General features: G+C 41.9%; 1 protein-coding gene across 1 annotated transcript in view; it reads left to right on the top strand.

Moving 5' to 3' along the window:
- IL17REL (interleukin 17 receptor E like) overlaps positions 1-18,789 on the top strand; it is a 159,180-nt gene that overhangs the window by 102,656 nt on the left and 37,735 nt on the right. Inside the window, exon 10 of the mRNA XM_088455940.1 lies at positions 10,324-10,493. Within this exon, the coding sequence (XP_088312066.1) occupies positions 10,324-10,493 (170 nt within the window). The remainder of the gene's footprint in view (positions 1-10,323; positions 10,494-18,789) is intronic.

Raw genomic sequence — 18,789 nt, 5'->3', positions numbered from 1 at the left:
AACCTCCTCCTAGTGCATAACCCTAACCCTCCCCCTAGTGCCTAACCCTAACCCTAAACCCCCCCTAACCCCAGTACTTACCGTCAGGATGACAGGTGTCAGGATTCCGGTGACGGCATACTAAGCACAGGCAATCCCGACTGTTGGGATTATAACTACATCCCATTGGAGGGTACAAACATCAGAGAACAATCTTTCTGGCTGCAGCTAGGGATGGCCATCGACCATCGATTATTAACAAACATCGATGGTTAACCACCAATGGCCAATGGTTTTGCCATCGATGGCGGTGACCCAATGATTCACTGCCATCGATGGCACAGAGCCAAACAATGTTTTCCCCCCCCTCCATGTGCCAGGACACGGAGTTCAGCTCCGCCCCCCGACAAAACAGGGATGAGCATCAGTGGATGAAATCATTGATGGCTAACAGGTAACGGTTTCCTACAATCAATATCATCCACCAATGGTACCATCGATTGTGACCATCGATAGGTAACCTACCAATGGCCATCCCTAGCTGCACTCCTCCTCATCCTCTGACAGCAGCGCTGCTCAGTCCTGTGTAGCCCCACCCCCATGCTCAGATTTCACCCTCCCTCACTCTCCTCTCCGGATCATACACTTCTAATAGTCCTGATTACTGCTGCAACAGTGGCTCAATTAGCCTGTAATGGTTACCTGCCCCCCTGGCCAGCCCATCCCTGGACCTTGTGGACCTATTTTCATTGGGGGACTGGAACTGCAGCTGCACCCGTCTAATTCTTAATCCAGCCCTGAAGAGGGAGTAGATAGAGGTAAACAGGTGTGTGGTGTGACTTGCATGTGAGCCTCAGTGTGTGATTGTTGTGGTCGAATTAAGGTGTGTGTGTGTGTATGTGTGGGAGAAATTAATTGGAGTACTGGGAGAAGTCAAGGAAATAAAGGGGCATTGAGGTATGAGGATAGCAGTATGAGGTGTGATGGTCCATTATGAAGTGTGGGAGGAGTGAGCTGCAGGGTGAATAGTGAGTGATGGGGCAGTGTGAGCTGTGGGGTGAGTGAGGTGTGATGAAGCAGTGTGAGCTGTGGGGGGGAGTGAGCTGCGAGGTGAGCAGTGAGGTGTCATGGGGTATTATGAGGGGTGGGAGGAGTGAGCTGCAGGGTGAGCAGTGAGATTTGATGGGGGCAGTGTGAGCTGTGGGGGGAGAGGAAGGAGAGAACTGCAGTCTGAGCAGTGAGGTGTAATGGGGCAGTGAAAGAGAGGGTTTGATCAGGGAGATATGGAGAGAGCGGGCTATCAGAGAGATATGGAGGAAGGCGGCAATGATGAGAACTACATTCCCACATTGCTGGTCACTCCCCCACATCACTAGTCACACCTCCGCAGCGCTGGCCACATCAACTGTGGTGGTACACAATAGGTCCCTCCTAAACTTCAGCTCCAGGCCTATGTGGACCTTGATCTGGCACTGTATGACCCTAGTGCATAATGCAAAGTGATGATGATAATGACGACCAGCAGTTGATTCTGAAAACAGGACAAAAACAGAATTAGAAATATAGCCCAATAGGTAATACAAAAAAAGAAATATACGGAAAAATAATATCTGTGGTCAAGCAATAAAGTTAAATATCTGCCGCCCTTGGCAAATAGTTTCTATATGAATGATGTGGTGTAGCCATACAATAAAAAACATCATAAGAAAAATTATAATGAAAAAAAAAAAAAAATGATCTGGGCCCCCTAAGATGCTCGGACCCTTGCACGTGTACCCCCATACCTCCGCCTTCGTAATCATACAGGACAGATACTGTTCTCAACTAAATACATCATTATAAACTGCAAATTACACAATTATGTAGAGAACACACAGAGGGGGGAATTCAATTCAGCACGATGCCAGTTACCGCGCCGTAACACCCAGGTTAAGTCGCGAGATCCGGCATTCTCTGACTTACTTGCTTCTCGACAAGGCACACAGCGCATTGAATGTGTACCCCCATACCTCCTGATGGCGGCCTTAGTAATCTTACAGGACAGATACTGTTCTCAACTTTACAAAAATACATAATTATAAACTGCGAATTACACAATTATGTAGAGAACACACAGAGGGGGGAATTAAATTCAGCACGATGGACAATAGGCTATTCAGTTCAATGCGCTGTTTGGGCGGGCAAAGGATTTCTTCTCACACCCCCCTGGGGATGCGAGGAGAGATCCGACAAAAGTGCCAGGCACGCAGCTGTTTGCCGGCTCAGCGCGGGGCTAACAGCCGCGTGCCCGGTACTTTAGTCAGAGAATGCCAGTTACCGCGCCTTAACACCCAGGTTAAGTCGCGAGAACCGCCATTCTCTGACTTACCTGCTTCTCGACAAGGCACACAGCGCATTGAATTGAATAGCTGTGGGAGCTCCCTCCCATGGCTATTCACCATCGCGCTGAATTGAATTTCCCCGAGAGAGAGAGAGAGAGAGAGAGAACCCTGCTTCCAACAGGCCTATGGATGGATGGAAACGGAAGATAGGGTTGTTTATTGAGAGTTAGGAGGTCGAGTGCTAGGCTTGTGTAAATAGATGGGTTTTGAGGGTGAATGAATGCCTGAAAGAGTGGGAGGGCATTCCAGCGGATAGGAGCCGCACGTGGTAAATCTTGGCATCCTTTTCCCAAAAATGTGGGGGCCTAAAGTCAGGGGATCTATTAAAAGTGTGACACTCAACAAATGCAGAGCAACATGATGATAACTACAAATGATTACTTCTTTATTACTCCATGATGAAATAACATACTGTACATTCATTTCACAGAAACACTTTACTTGATCATAAATGTCCCAAATGATTGTAGAAGTCCACAAATTACATAATGATTGAAGGAATTAATTTAAAGACACTGATTGAAACACAATTCTTAATCACTCCATGGAATATTTAAACATTCATCTTCATGAAATATTAATAAAATGTATCACAAACAATTCATCTCTGTGTTGTGATAAATAGGAACACAATTTCAGAGTTTTATATGTATAGTGGTCTTTTAATAAAAAATTAAATCATAAGTTATAGCTAGAAGAGCATTAATCAACAGTCATGTAATGTCCCCTTGCATTCAGACTGCTTCCCTGAATAAACAATTCTAGTCAAATGTATTGTTGGTATTACGTATCATGCATGGTAACCATGGGTTATGGCACTAACCTATAGATATAGCAGCATTTGCAGTACATTTAGTGTAAAACAAGCATATATCAAACAATCTACATTTTGCTAATAATAATAATGTGCACAGCATATGTTCTCTATTGTAGGGAGAGATTGGGGGCTTCCCAGCATTTCGGACAGTGCTGGGCACACCCCCACAGTGATGTAAACAGGTTTCCGCAAGGCTCCACACTGTTTCCCAGATGTGTCACCCCTTTTATGTTAAGCCCCACCCCTTTTCGGATGTGCGCACCTCCGACGCACGACCTGTCCCTCCTTGCAAAACGAGAATTTTGGGAGGTATGCTGTAGTGTCTAAAGTACTTTTCGTTGTCATAGAGAAGAAACATTGAAAACTTTGCTTTAGTAATAAATTGATTTGTCTTCAAGTTTGATATTACAAGTTAAAACGCCCATTATTCAAAATAGAATATACGTCACCAATATCTTTCTTTCTGTAATCATACTTGTCTACTTTCCCGAATTTGGTGTGGCTCTACCAAATGCGTGGAAAAGTGGACAAATGTCGCGAAGGCCACCAGTGGCTGTCCATGGCAAGCCACTTCACTTGCCAATCATCTCGGTGTCTTGATGATGCAACTTGCACTGAATGACGTCATCGTGACACTACCCCACGCTTTACAATGGCGGTAATGATGGCTTCCTGCACCACCCACTTAGCTCCACCATGCCTCTCACACTGCCAACCTGACTGCCCCCTGCCAGTAAGGGTCAGCCAAACAGTCAGTAAGTATGACTTATATATTTAATTTCAAAGATTTTTCACACTAGTTTAAAATATTCTTCAGAAAAACTATGGCATACAGTATGTATCATTCTTTTATCCTTCGATATTGAACTGCAATTCACAATCAGATGTCAAACTATACATCCAAATATGCCAAATTAGTTTATATATACTGTACTGTATACATAAAATCAAGGCAAGAAGCGAATATATGCCTTAAGGCATCAAAGAGGCATCCCTCCTCAAGAATAAAATCTCTATATAGGAATTCACGATGAATCAAATAGTAAGTATGTTCATTTGTCAGACATTATTCTACAAGTAGACATGATTAAATAGTTGTAATTGTAATGAGAGAACAGACAGCATTGATGGACAATACTTTGAAACTACAGATAGTGATTAAAACATGGAATACATATAAATAAAGCAGCATTAAATATAGAGACCACCAAAAGCATGATCCAAACAATGATCCATACCGTCCACTCACACTGCAAAATAAGCAACTGATATTTACTATTTTCCACCATTATGGCCTGATTCAGAGTTAAGAGCAAATTCAGAGACATAATAGGGGTGTGCGACCGGTCTCACCGCTTAGGGTGCAATGCAGAGATAACGGCACGGGTGCTGCCATGACAGTACACTGGAGAGACACCCCCCCTCCCTCTTCTACCTTGCAGGGTGCCTTTAGAGGCACCCCACTACATAGAAAGGCAAAAAGTGCACCTTTGGACGTGCCCAGCACCCATCTTCCTGTTGCTAATGCTCCCGCGGTGCTACTTATGTAACATCATGACTTTGGTAACGCTAGGGGCAAGGAGTGAAAATTTCAGTGTAAAAGCAGGGCTGCCCAGTATTTGTTCTCTACATGCAAAAGCCGGCAAAACTTTCCTTGCATGCAAAATAATCTCCATAAATGCATATGCATCACTTACATTGCAACATGGTTTGTTCCAAGAGCAAATTGATTTGCTCCTAACACTGCATAATTCCCTTACTATGTAATTTGACATCACAGACTCTCTCTTTGGTAGATTGTAATATTACTATTACTTTCAATGCTACTGCATTATAGTCACCCCCAGGGCCGGTTTTACCAATACGCTGGTTATGCGGCCGAGTAAGATGCCATATAGAGGAGGGTGCCCTGACCCGGCCGCGGCCAGTGACAGGCAAATAAGAAACACATTTGCCTGGCCCAAAGACTCCCACAGCTGGCAGAGTTGCTGGCGTCGGTGTGTAAGGGGCACTACTGCTGTGGGCATAATGTGTAAGGGGCACTACAACTAGGGTTTTCCCATGAGACCACGCCCCCTTAATTCGAGACCAAGCCCCTCAGGCAAACGTACTCCTGAGTGTACCAAAATATATTTTTGCTTACCAGAAAAACTATTCTCGGGCTGGCCCTGGTCCCCCAAAAATATTTAAAACTGAGGGCTTTATTAATGCAATAAATATCTTTTCTCCTGCTTTTTAGCTATATAAAAAGCAGAAACAGCCGAGAAATTGTCAGATTTCCATTGTTCTGCTTCATGCAGAGTGGAAGTGCCGGCCCCATAGCTTACATTGGTGCTCAGGCTGCAATTTAAAGAACAAACCATAGTTTTGCAATGTGTTGCTATTGTAAAAACCAAAACGCCAATCTCAGCACTAGAGAGAAGTAGGAAGAGACTGTTCTCTTTCTGCTTCCTCCACAGTGCTTCATGCTGCTGGCTCCTCCCGGTACCCGTTTTGTGGGCAAGAAAAATCTGATGCCATTTCTTCTCACCGGGACAAACCTCATGGAAAAACAAAACATACAAAACCTATAAATACAGCGATGATTTATAAGCGATATACTGCTAAAAGCTGCATTTTTTTAACATTGCTTTTCGACTTTCTTTTTAAGCAGACCCCCTAGTCCTGTTTACAGGGTTGAGTTACAGTCACAGAACCATGAGTAAAATGCAATATAAATTTCTCTCTACAGATATATTTGTTTATACAGAATATTTAGGTTTAGAAAACTATATTACAAATATTATATAGTTATTACACAAAAAACAACAATTTTTTTCATCATTCCATGTAGTTTAGTAATGTGGCCAGCTGGGAGATTTGCCTACTTTTCCCAGAGGTCGGGAGCGAAACACGATTTTCAGGAGCCCCCCAAACCGCCCCCGGAGAGTAGGCATGTATGTGCATATGTAAATCACAATTTAAAACCAGCCTGTACATAGCTATTGGAATGTCCATTATGGTGATTTAGGAGTCTATTTAATAAGCCTTGGATGGAGATAAAGGAAAAAGAGATAAAGTACCAGCCAATCAGCTCCTAACTACCATGTCACAGGCTGTGTTTGAAAAATGACAGAAGATGATTGGCTGGTACTTTATCTCCATCCAAGGCTTAGTAAATAGACCCCTTAATGCAGTAACTTATGTAACTATTAGCATTTTGAGTATATATCAACTGCTGCTGTGCTCTGTAATACATGCCATAAGTTACTAATAAAGTATAGTAATGATAGACTAGATTAGGAGCATTTTCTCAGATCACATTTAGAGCATTTGAGTATACAAATCCCCCCTGTATTTCTCATACTCAAACTAACATTGGTTTATAGTGGCAATCTAGCAATGTAAACAAATGTATACAATGTAAACAAATTATACGGGTTAATGTTTTATTGAAAGCAAAAAATTTTACAGTTAAAGTGTTTTCTAGAGTCAATTGATGATCCCTTTTGTACGTATAGTAAACAAAGTGACAGTAATTACAAATCTGTGAAATAGCATAAAATCAGACAAAGTCACCTTACATTCTAGAATAGATAATGTTTTTCTATCTTATTTTTGTTGTAAATATAAGACTCTGGATGGGATGCACTGTCACAAATGCGGTCAAACCCCTGCAAATGCCATTTTCGGGGGTCTGACCACATTTCTCATGTGCATTTTGATGCGGTGGGTAATGCCGTTTTCAGATGGTGTTGCACAAGAGAAGCCTATGGGCTTATATTCGCGACCCCCCCCTGTGTGGCATCCAATCGGATCTCTCCCAGCAGCCCCGCGGCGCGTGTCCTTCCCCGCATGCGTCATACACCCAGAGGTCTCTCATTTGCAAAGGACAGCTCTTACCGAGCTTCTTCATGCATACTGGCGTAATTAACACTGGCATGCATGCGAATCCCGAATGTGATGTGCCATGCATCCCTCCCCCTGTCTTTTCCCTAAATTGTGTATTGCAAATTATCCCAAAATACCCAGGTTGAAAGTTTAAGGTACCAATCAAAAGTTAAAAAAAAGAATATATATATATATATATATATACACAGAGCAAACCAGAATTTGTAATATGCAATTCTAGTTTATTTAGTTTAATCATATCCAGGGCCGTAGAGAGCGCGGGGATGAGCCCGTGGTACTGGGAAGCCGTGGCCAAATTGTGCTGGGCTGGGGAGAGAGGTTGCTGCTGCACAGGGGCGTATCTATAATGGGTGCAGTGACTCGCGCAGTCGCAGTACCACTGTCCCCGGGAAAACGGCATGGGCGCCATTTTCCCGGAGATCCATGCATGCGCAGTAGATTCTGGCACTAAGCCAAAATATACTGCACCACTGCACTGCCAGATGGAGGAGGGGGCCCGTACTGAGTCTGCACCCGGGGCCCCCCCTCTCTTAAAACGCCCCTGCTGCCGCAGACAGGTAAGAAATGTTACAGAAGGTAGGGGGATGGAACAGACCCAGGCCCCCCACAGGGCCCCTCCAACAAGCCCGGGCCCAGATAATTAGTATTCACTGCCCCCTCCCCTCATTGCCCCTGATTATATCCTTTGATCAAAAGGGAAACTAGCAGTTGTCCTATCAGCAGGGCCGGCTCCATGGATGCAGCATCCATTCAGCTACTCCGGGGTCCGGCACCACCACACAGCTGCGGCGGTAGGGGTGCCCAACCTCCCGATTTGACCACACAGTGCTGTCCCGCTGATATCGGGATGTTGGGAGGGGGTGCACCCTCTATGGAGTTGCGCCCCTATTCGACCGCACTGGTCGAACACCCCAAGATCCGACCCTGCCTATTAGTTTCCAATGTCTTGCTCTTACATAATTGTTGCTATATACAGTCAGGTGCATAAATATTGGGACATTGACAGAATTTTCATATTTTGGCCTCTATTCACCACTACAATGGCTTTGAAATGAAATAAACAAGATGTACTTTAACTGCAGACTTTCAGATTTAATTTGAGGGTAATTACATCCAAATCAGGTGAACGGTGTAGGAATTACAACGGTTTCTATATGTGCCTCCCACTTTTTAAGGGGCCAAAAGTAATGGGACTATCAACTCAAAAGCTATTTCATGGACAGGTGTGGGCTATTCCATCGTTATTTCATTATCAATTAAGCAGGTAAAAGGTCTGGAATTGATTCTAGGTGTGACATTTGCATTTGGAATCAGTTACTGTCGACTCTCAATATGAGATCCAAAGAGCTGTCACTTTCAGTGAAGCAAGCCATCATTAGGCTGAAAAATCAAAACAAACCCATCAGAGAGATAGCAAAAACATTAGGTGTGGCCAAATCAACTGTTTGAAACATTCTTAAAAAGAAAGAACGCACCGGAGAGCTCAGCAACACCAAAAGACCCGGAAGACCACGGAAAACAACTGTGGTGGATGACAGAAGAATTATTTCCCTGGTGAAGAAAAACCCCTTCACAACAGTCGGCCAAATCAAGAACACTCTCCAGGAGGTAGGTGTATATGTGTCAAAGTCAACAATCAAGAGAAGACTTCACAAGAGTGAATATAGAGGGTTCACCACAAGATGTAAACCATTGGTGAGCCTCAAAACAGAAAGACCAGATTAGAGTTTGCCAAACAACATCTAAATAAGCCATTACAGTTCTGGAACAACATTCTATGGACAGATGAGACAAAGATCAACTTGTACCAGAGTGATGGGAAGAGAAGAGTATGGAGAAGGAAAGGAACTGCTCATGATCCAAAACATACCACCTCATCAGTGAAGCATGGTGGTGGTAGTGTCATTGCATGGGCATGTATGGCTGCCAATGGAACTGGTTCCCTTGTATTTATTGATGATGTGACTGCTGACAAAAGCAGCAGAATGAATTCTGAAGTGTTTCGGGCAATATTATATGCTCATATTCAGTCAAATGCTTCAGAACTCATTGGACGGCGCTTCACAGTGCAGATGGACAATGACCCGAAGCATACTGCAAAAGCAACCAAAGAGTTTTTTAAGGCTAAAAAGTGGAAGGTTATGCAATGGCCAAGTCAATCCCCTGACCTGAATCCGATTGAGCATGCATTTCACTTGATGAAGACAAAACTGAAGGGAAAATTCCCCAAGAACAAGCAGGAACTGAAGACATTTGCAGTAGAGGCCTGGCAGAGCATCACCAGGGATGAAACCCAGTGTCTGGTGATGTCTATGCGTTTCAGACTTCAGGCTGTAATTGCCTGCAAAGGATTTGCAACAAAATATTAAAAAGTGAAAGTTAGATTTAGGATTGTTTAGTTTGTCCCATTACTTTTGGCCCCTTAAAAAGTGGGAGGCACATATAGAAACCGTTGTAATTCCTACACCGTTCACCTGATTTGGATGTAATTACCCTCAAATTATATCTGAAAGTCTGCAGTAAAAGCACATCTTGTTTGTTTCATTTCAAAGCCATTGTGGTGGTGAATAGAGGCCAAAATATGAAAATTCTGTCAATGTCCCAATATTTATGCACCTGACTGTACTTGCTCAAATTTTAACTTTCAAGGATTTCAGACTATACCAAATTATTTTTTTTACTGCAATGTTATATTGTTTTATTTTGCAGTTCAGTAGAAGTATAGTTACAAGTTCCTTGTAATTTATTGTAATGTATTCAGAGATCTAGTTTCCTGAAAAACATGCCTAACAATTTATAATACACTTAAAGGTTGTCAAATGTTGTTTAACTTCTGTTGGAGCTAAAAAAAGAGGGATGAAAACCCTATATAAACACAAAATTTGTCCAGGACCACCAGTGTCTTGAAGCAACCTTTATAACTGTGGAAAAATAAAATAGTATAACATTGTGTACTGTATATATACCTATCCAGTACCATAAACATACTATTCAGTTAGTTTTTACAGATACACATTTCAAAGGGTTCAAAATATTTGAGTTAAATTTAAAGCAAGGCAATGTGCCAGGAAACTTTTGTATACTGAAAGTAGCGAGGAGGATTCAGATAATCTCTGTCTAATGGTATATAGTCCTGGGCTACAACATACGCTGAATCACAACATACATAAGCCTGACAAAAACATGTTTATATGAATATTTTTTTTTATATTTCAATCCCATAATACCTAGTACTTATTTTGTTTTTCTTTACAGATATTGAGTGTCTGTGGGACAACATTACTTACAATTTTATAACTCAAGTGCTAGCCTGGAAGTCACCCTGTCCTGTTAATGCCATAGTCAGTCTATGCTGGATGACAGATGAGAATAAGACTGAAAAATGTATTAACATCCCAAACTCATTAACTACAGAAAGTGACCTGGTAAGGAATATATTCTTGAAAAGAAAGTTTGAAGAAATTGGTCTAGTCCAAGTGTAACTATAGAACAAAGAGGTCTGAGTATATGAGTCGAAGTCTAGAGGAACTATACAACAAAGAGGTCTGCAGTTAAGAGAAAGAGGCCAGGAAATCTCCATCAGCCGACGGAGATCCTGGCTTCTTCCCTCCCCCGCAACGGCGGTAACACACCTCAGTTTTGTGAAACAGCGGACATCGCCGTCCCCTCCCCGCCTGCAAACAGCAGCAGACTATCAATCACTGACAGTCTGCTGCCAGTTTATGTGCGGGCTCGCAGTCCCGTTCTGCACATGCACTGCGGAATCAGGCCCTGTAAGTGGAACTGCAATGTAATATACATGTATTGTGACTCTGTAAGTGGAAATGCAGTGTAATATTCAACACATATTGTGATGCTTTAAGTGGAAACGCAGTGTAATATTCATACACGTATTGTGACACTATAAGTTGTAGCGCAGTGTAATATTCATACATGTATTGTGACACTGTATGTGGAACGTAGTGTAATATACACGTATTGTGACACTAAGTAGAAACGCAGTGTAATATTCATAAAAAATATTTTGACACTGTAAGTGGAAATGCAGTGTAATATTCAGCAACTATTGTGACACAGTAAGTGGAAATGCAGTGTAATATTCATACACATATTGTAACACTACAGGTTGTAGCGCAGTGTAATATTCATACATGTATTGTGACACTGTTAGTGGAACCGCAGTGTAATATACACGTATTGTGACACTGTAAGTAGAAACACAGTGTAATATTCATAAAAAATATTGTGATACCGGTAAATGGAAATGGAGTGTAATATTCAGCATGTATTGTGACACTGTAAGTGGTAGTGCAGTGTACTCATAAAATATATTGTGACCCTGTAAGTGGGTCTGCAGTGTATTGTTCATAAAACATTTTGTGACACTGCCAGTCGTAGCGCAGTGATTCAGAAAAAAATATTGTGACACTGTAAGTGGTAGCACAGTGTATTATTCATAAAAATATTGTGACACTGTAAGTGGTAGCGCAGTGTATTACTCATAAAAATATTGTGACACTGTAAGTGGTAGCGCAGTGTATTATTCATAAAAAATATTGTGACATCGTAAGTGGAAACGCAGTGTATTATTCATAAAAAATATTGTGACACTAAGTGGTAGCGCAGTGTATTATTCATAAAAAGAATTGTGACACTGTAAGTGGTATTTCAGTGTGTTATTCATAAAAAGTATTGTGACACTAAGTGGTAGCGCAGTGTATTATTCATAAAAATATTGTGACACTGTAAGTGGTAGCACATTGTATTATTCATAAAAATATTGTGACACTGTAATACAGGGCTTAAGTCAGGGCATCTAAAATCAAAGAAGCAGTCTTTTACATTGGTAAAGAAAAAAACATCAAAGGGAAAATTAGCTGCAGAATATGTATACAAACAAACGGAAGGCACGAGTTATGTGGGTTCAGCAGAGAAAGATGACTGATATTGAATATGGTGAGCTGAAAAGGACCGAAAGCACAGGGGTGAAAAAATGCCTTTGCAGAGAAGGGGTTGAATAAATATTAATGGGATATTAGTAAATTGTCTTATTTTAAGCTTTGACTTACAGTATGTGTAGAGATATTAATGTGAAAGACATTTGCTTAATAAAGAGTTATGTTACCTGATGTGCTATGTTGTTCTCCAAAGGAAACATTATTATTTCTCACTTTAATGGGCTTATCAGAAAGGAGATAGGCATAAATTCCAATGTAAGCGCAAATATCATGGAATCAAATAGTAATGAACAGTTTACAATTTTATTAATCGTTAAATTCAACTGTGTCTCTGCATGCAGATACTGTACTTCAATGTTAAAGTTTGTTAACTGTACCAAAAGGTAAGAATGCACATTACACTTGCCTGATATGTCTATCAGTTAGTCTGTACTCATTGAATAGATCCTGCCCTCAATTTATAATGTGACCATAATTATTTTTGTTTAACAATTGTGCTCTCTATCAATTTAAGGCGCATATCCACTACACAATTCGCTGCATGAGCAATATCGTGTAGTGTGTCCCCGGCAGTGGTGTGCTCAATGTCCTTAACAACATTGAGCACACACACTGAACGATATCATTCACAATATCAGTGTCGGCTATCATCCCAGAACCTGCACAACCTGACGATTTTGTCAGGTTAGACAGCAGGTTCGGGTGAGGAGCGACGTAGTCAACGACCAGCGGCAACGCTGATCATTGACGGCATATCAGTGACGTGCAGTAAGGTAAACGGCTGGGGAGGCACTAGTTAGTATCAGTGCCAGATTTACAGATACATATATGAACCTGAGGGTTCATGTGGGCATTATAGATAGGTGCAGCATTATATAGTGCTGGGAATTTGGTGAATTTTGATCAGAGATGTGCAGAAAAGGTAGACAGGGGAGGCAGTGCCTCACCTGCCATACACTTCTTACTCCAGAGTTTTGACTATAAAAATGATTAGAATAATACAAAGAAGATACAGAATGTTCCAAACAGTTGATTTGGCCACACCTAATGTTTTTGCTATCTCTCTGATGGGTTTGTTTTGATTTTTCAGCCTAATGATGGCTTGCTTCACTGATAGTGACAGCTCTTTGGATCTCATATTGAGAGTCGACAGCAACTGACTCCAAATGCAAATGTCACACCTAGAATCAACTCCAGACCTTTTACCTGCTTAATTGATAATGAAATAACGAGGGAATAGCCCACACCTGTCCATGAAATAGCTTTTGAGTTGATAGTCCCATCACTTTTGGCCCCTTAAAAAGTGGGAGGCACATATAGAAACCGTTGTAATTCCTACACCGTTCACCTGATTTGGATGTAATTACCCTCAAATTAAATCTGAAAGTCTGCAGTTAAAGCACATCTTGTTTGTTTCATTTCAAAGCCATTGTGGTGGTGAATAGAGGCCAAAATATGAAAATTCTGTCAATGTCCCGATATTTATGCACCTGACTGTGGCCCTCATTCAGACCCACTCGCAAGCGGGCGCACGTACTTTAGGCGTACGTACAAAAATATTTAAATTCAAGGGCTCGCTCGTATTTTCGATCGCATCTAAAAATCCTCCCCAAACTCAGACGACCCCTCCTCTAACTAACGAGCGTGCGAAATAGCGAGCGTACATCCCCGAAATGGCTTGAAGGGAACGCACGCACAAGTATAAACCGGAAGTGGCCATGTCAGATGTCGATTACCTGCTCCTTTATTCTGCCTACCTCCATCAATCGTATCATGCCAATCAATGTATCAATTAGCTTAATTGTTTTTTTTTTTCAACACAATGCAAGAAACTTTACTCTTGTCCGTGTTTGTGTTTACCCGCAGAATACGTACGGCTTAAACATTCGCTTTTATTGCTCAAAAAACATGTTAGCCACAATGAAACAATTGTTCTATTGCTGTGGATCCCCGCATATTTCCCGGGGTTCATTTCTTTATTTAAATTTGCTTACGCATGTCACTGCATCAAGCCTATCATAACTCTCCAGAGATTTCTGGCCCTGTCGAACACATGACTCATACACTAACCAATAAAATTGCTCCTGTTAATTTCCAAGATACATTAGCCAATCAGAAATTTTTGGCACACTTTATCAAAAATGAATTTTAAGAAAAACACCATTGCCATCATGAGAGCCTCCGCATTCACCAGGCGCGAGCTGCTGGTGCTAACGGAGGTGATGGATCGGCGTATCACCAGCCAGCCTCCACCCATCACCAACCGGCAGAAGCGTTCCGCGTATGCGGAGGCACGGGCCCGCCTGCGCTCCTTCGGCTCACGCCGCAACATCGGCCAGCTGGAGCGCAGGTGGTCTGACCTGCAACGGCGAACGCCCCGCTTGCTGGCATGCTTTCGCATGCAGATAGTGGAAAGTAAGTGTTATGTATTGTGGTTTTCATGTTTGTCTTTGTGGGGCAAACTGCGTGTGCATGTTTTCATGTCTGTCCTATTTTTTCATTCTCATCATATCTGCGTGTGCATGTTTTTATGTCTGTCCTATTTATTCATTCTCCTCATATCTGCATGGCCATGTTTTCCCTCTATTTCTGATATATTCATTCTACTCATATTTGCATGTTTTTTGTTGGTGGTGGGTGATTTTAAAATGTTATTTGGCCAGGATTTGGCCAGAAACTAACCACAATTTGTTTGACATCTTTTAGGGGGAAAGGCAAGACTACGCCGTCACCGTCCGGCCCACTCTCACCCACCCCCAGCCAACACTCCACCCCAAATAATTCCCCTATTCCCCCCTCCTCCCAAGCCTTCCAAGACCCTCTCCCGGAACTGTCGGGCCTCCTTCCCCTCCGTCCCCCTTCCCCCTCTCCTCCAACCACCCCTCTTCCAATTACCCCCTCCCCGGAGTCCGTGATAACCCCGCCCCGTTCTTTGGGGAATGAAGGCTCCTCCGAGGATGAAGATGGAGGGACTTCGGGATCTGCCGTTTTGGCTACCGGTATGTTTTTCTTTCGCGTTTTTTTTAACCACAAACTGTTTGTATGTAATCATGTGTCGTTCCTTTATTCGTGATTTTTGGGTTGTTTTTTGGTGATTTAGCAGTTTGCCTTTACCTCTTCCTGCTGATTTCAACATACACATATCACACCTGTGGGTATTTCTACATAGGCCTTGTAATTTTTGCAGCACCCCTTTTTTTTTTCATTTTGGTTTTGGAGTGATTTTGTTGTGTTTTTGTTTTTTTAATGTGGATTCCCTATTGTTTGATTAATCCACACACTTTTCTCACCCACAGAGGAACAGAGGCGTCGGCAAGAGGTAGAAGATTGTGTGGCACACATGCGCCAAAATGTAATTGGGATGCTTGTGGCCCTTGACCGGCTGTCTGGCATCCTTCGGCAGTAGTTTTTTTTTGTTTTTATCTTTTTCAAAATAAATTGTTTATTTCTAATATACGTTCTGCCTCATTCGTTTTTTCAAAACCAAAGATAGTTAACCCTGAAATAAGTAGACTGTTCCTGCAAGGTTTTGCATTTTTTAAAAATTAGATTGGGTTTTGTATTTGTATGTAAAACACCCTCAAGAAACACATAACAGTAACAATGTAATTTCCCTTTTTGTGTGTAGTGTCAATTAGATATTTCTACATTTTACAGGTTCCTAGTTGGTGGGCAAGCTGCTTAGGCTAATCTTACAAAGCCAAATGATTGTACAGGCTTCCTTTTGGTGTGGGTTGGGAACCTGAAAACATATTTCATTTTTGCTCAACTGGCGTCAGTACTGGATTACCCCTTAGTCAAATGTAAGGTGTGTTAACCTGGTTAAACTTGCTGGTAACGTCCAAAAAAAGGAAGAACATTTAACTCTCCAAACATTTATTCACAACATAACTGAGAAATCAAAGTGGTCACTCACAAAAAAAACACACAGTGATAATCTCAAATACAACACATACCAATAAAAAAAAACAAAAAAAAACAAATCAAGAACTGGTTGAGGAAGGACCATGCCAAAATTATTCCACAAACATGGCGTTGCGATATGGGTTCCAGAATATATTCCCAAAATGACCAGATCCAGGTTTGGTAAGGGTAGCATGAAGTAGTGAGCGTTGTAGTGCCAAAGATTATGTGAACAAACCGAAGATGGTGAAAAAAAGAAAACAAAATTAGATGTTCGCAAACAAACACAAACACATTAGGTTTAAACACTGTTTTGTTAAAACTTACCTAAAAAATCTGGCCACCACATCATCGCGTATGGCCCCCCCACATACTGACCTCCGACCAACCTCGGGGGGGCCATCCTCAGGTAAGGCATCCTCTGGCTGCATTGGGACACCACTCCTTATGGCGATGTTGTGAAATATCCCACACATGACCACAATTTTCGACACCATATCCGGCAAATACATGAGCTCGCCACCAGAGCGGTGGAGGCATCTGAATCAGCCTTTTAAAAGGCCGATACAGCGCTCCACCACTTGCCTGGTGGCTGTAAGTGCGGAATTAAATGCACTTTGTGGGCCTGGTGTGGGAGCCAAATAAGGAGTGAGCAGCCAGGACATGCAAGGATATCCACTGTCTCCTATGGAAAAGAATTGACAACATCAGGAACACTGTGTATCAAGCTTAACATTGTTATGTACTAAAGCTCTCCACTTACCCAGAAGCCACGCATCACCAGCTTGTAGGTTGGTTAATTTGTGCCATATCCCTGATTGCCGGATGACGAAGGAGTCATGTGCACTTCCAGGTAATTTAGCATTCAGGGACAGGATCTGGAGGGAGGCATCACATACCACCATTACATTCAGGGAGTGATAGTGTTTCCTGTTTCGAAATATGGCCTCCAGCCATGCTGGAGGCTGAAGTGGTATGTGAGTACCATCCACAACCCCTATGATGTGTGGGAAGGCAGCTATTTGGTAAAAATTGGCCTTGGCCACACTAAGGGCACCCATATCCAAAGGCATTTGAATAAAATGATGGAGGTGCTTGAAAAGTGCCTCCATCACTACCCTCAGGATCCGGGAAAAGGAGGATTGTGAGATGCCCGCCACTATTCCCTCCGTTGTTTGAAACGATCCTGAGGCACAGAAATGTAACACCGCCATAAATTGCGTAAGTGGTGGTATTGCTGTTGGACTGTCAATTTGCCGCTCAAGATCACTTTCTATTAATGAGAGAGTGTCTATGATGATTTTGGGAGGTAGACGGTAGCGTCTTAAAACCTCATCATCGGGCATTCCAAAAAGGGTGACACGTGTTCGAAATATCTGGGGCCTTGTATGCCTACGACGCCTACGCCTGGGACGAGATTGAGGTTGGTCGGCTTCCGGGAGCATGGCCAGAACAATCCGCCCCAGATCAACCTGAAATTCAAAGATTTCAAAGTAAGGCTTTTGACCCACCCCAAAACTATATTAAAACAACTTAGCTTGATGATACCATCCATTGCTGCTTACATGCCGGGGTATTGTCATGATACGTCCAAACTGAAAATAAACACCAAAATTACTTGACACATTTCACTCTGTGCATTTTTGTTTAAAAATTTTGTGCTAGACCAAAGTTAAAATATGCCAAACACCCATTTAGCAAAACAGCAAAGCGACATTTAACACAGTACATCAAAATGGGTCGAAATGTTGGCACAAAAAGCGAAAGAGAAACCACCAAAAAGTTAGAATGATTATTAAGCTGTTAAAAATGCGCAAATTAGTTCGCTAATACAAGTCACAAGAGTAACTACTAAAAATGCGCTCATTAGTTCGCTAATACAAGTCACAAGAGTAACTACTAAAAATGCGCTAATTCGTTCGCTAATGCAAGTCACAAGAGTACTAAAAATGCGCTAATTAGTTCGCTAATACAAGTCACAAGAGTAACTACTAAAAATGCGCTAATTAGTTAGCTAATACAAGTCACAAGAGTAACTACTAAAAATGCGCTAATTAGTTTGCAAATACAAGATAAAAAATGGACTTACCAAGAGCAAATATATAAGAGTCAAAATCAAAAGGTCTTTTGGGTCGAAAATAAACAAAATCTAAAATAGAAGAAATTATGGATCCAAAAATTACAAAAAATAAGAAACACAATGAAACAACAATTGAACAAAAGTTAGACTTCACAAAACTTACCAAATCAAGAAACGAGGTCCCAAAAATATAAACCAACAAAGATAACGGAAAAAAAAAACGCAAATCTAACCAACAAACGAATCTCCAACCGCCAACTCCTTTCTACGCAATCAATAAACTCCAGCCAAGATAACCTCCAACAATCCAAAAACGCCACCTCGACTTGAGACACACCAAGCCATAAATAGTGTTTCGTGTCCCGCACAAATTAAGGAGGGATCATAGGGCCGCACAATCAATGATGCGGCCGCAAAATAAGGACGCATGTATAAATACGTCACGAAAACACATTAAAATTCTGGTGTATCTCTTGTTTGGACCTCAGACATGGCGACAGACCAGGGAAAAAATGCCCAAGAGTCAGGCGGTAAGTCTTTCATGCATTTTGTATCAATGATTAATTTGAAACATAAGATTAGGCAAGTTGTGATTTTGTGAATTCTGTAAATTTACACAAATAGGTGAGGAGGATGACATGGAAGAGGCTGCTGGGCCCAGTATTCCGGCCAAAGCGGCCAAAAAAAAAAGGCAGCCACATTTCACAAGAAAGGAGATGGAGGTTTTGATCCAGAAGTGTGTGGACATCCTGCCACAGGCAGACAGGAATATGAGTCTAA

This window comes from Taudactylus pleione, unplaced genomic scaffold (genome assembly GCF_031769625.1).
Source record: "Taudactylus pleione unplaced genomic scaffold, aTauple2 ptg000041l, whole genome shotgun sequence".
Taxonomy (NCBI): domain Eukaryota; kingdom Metazoa; phylum Chordata; class Amphibia; order Anura; family Myobatrachidae; genus Taudactylus; species Taudactylus pleione.
The sequence above is the reverse complement of the archived record's forward strand: the minus strand, read 5'-3'. Positions and strand labels throughout refer to the sequence as shown.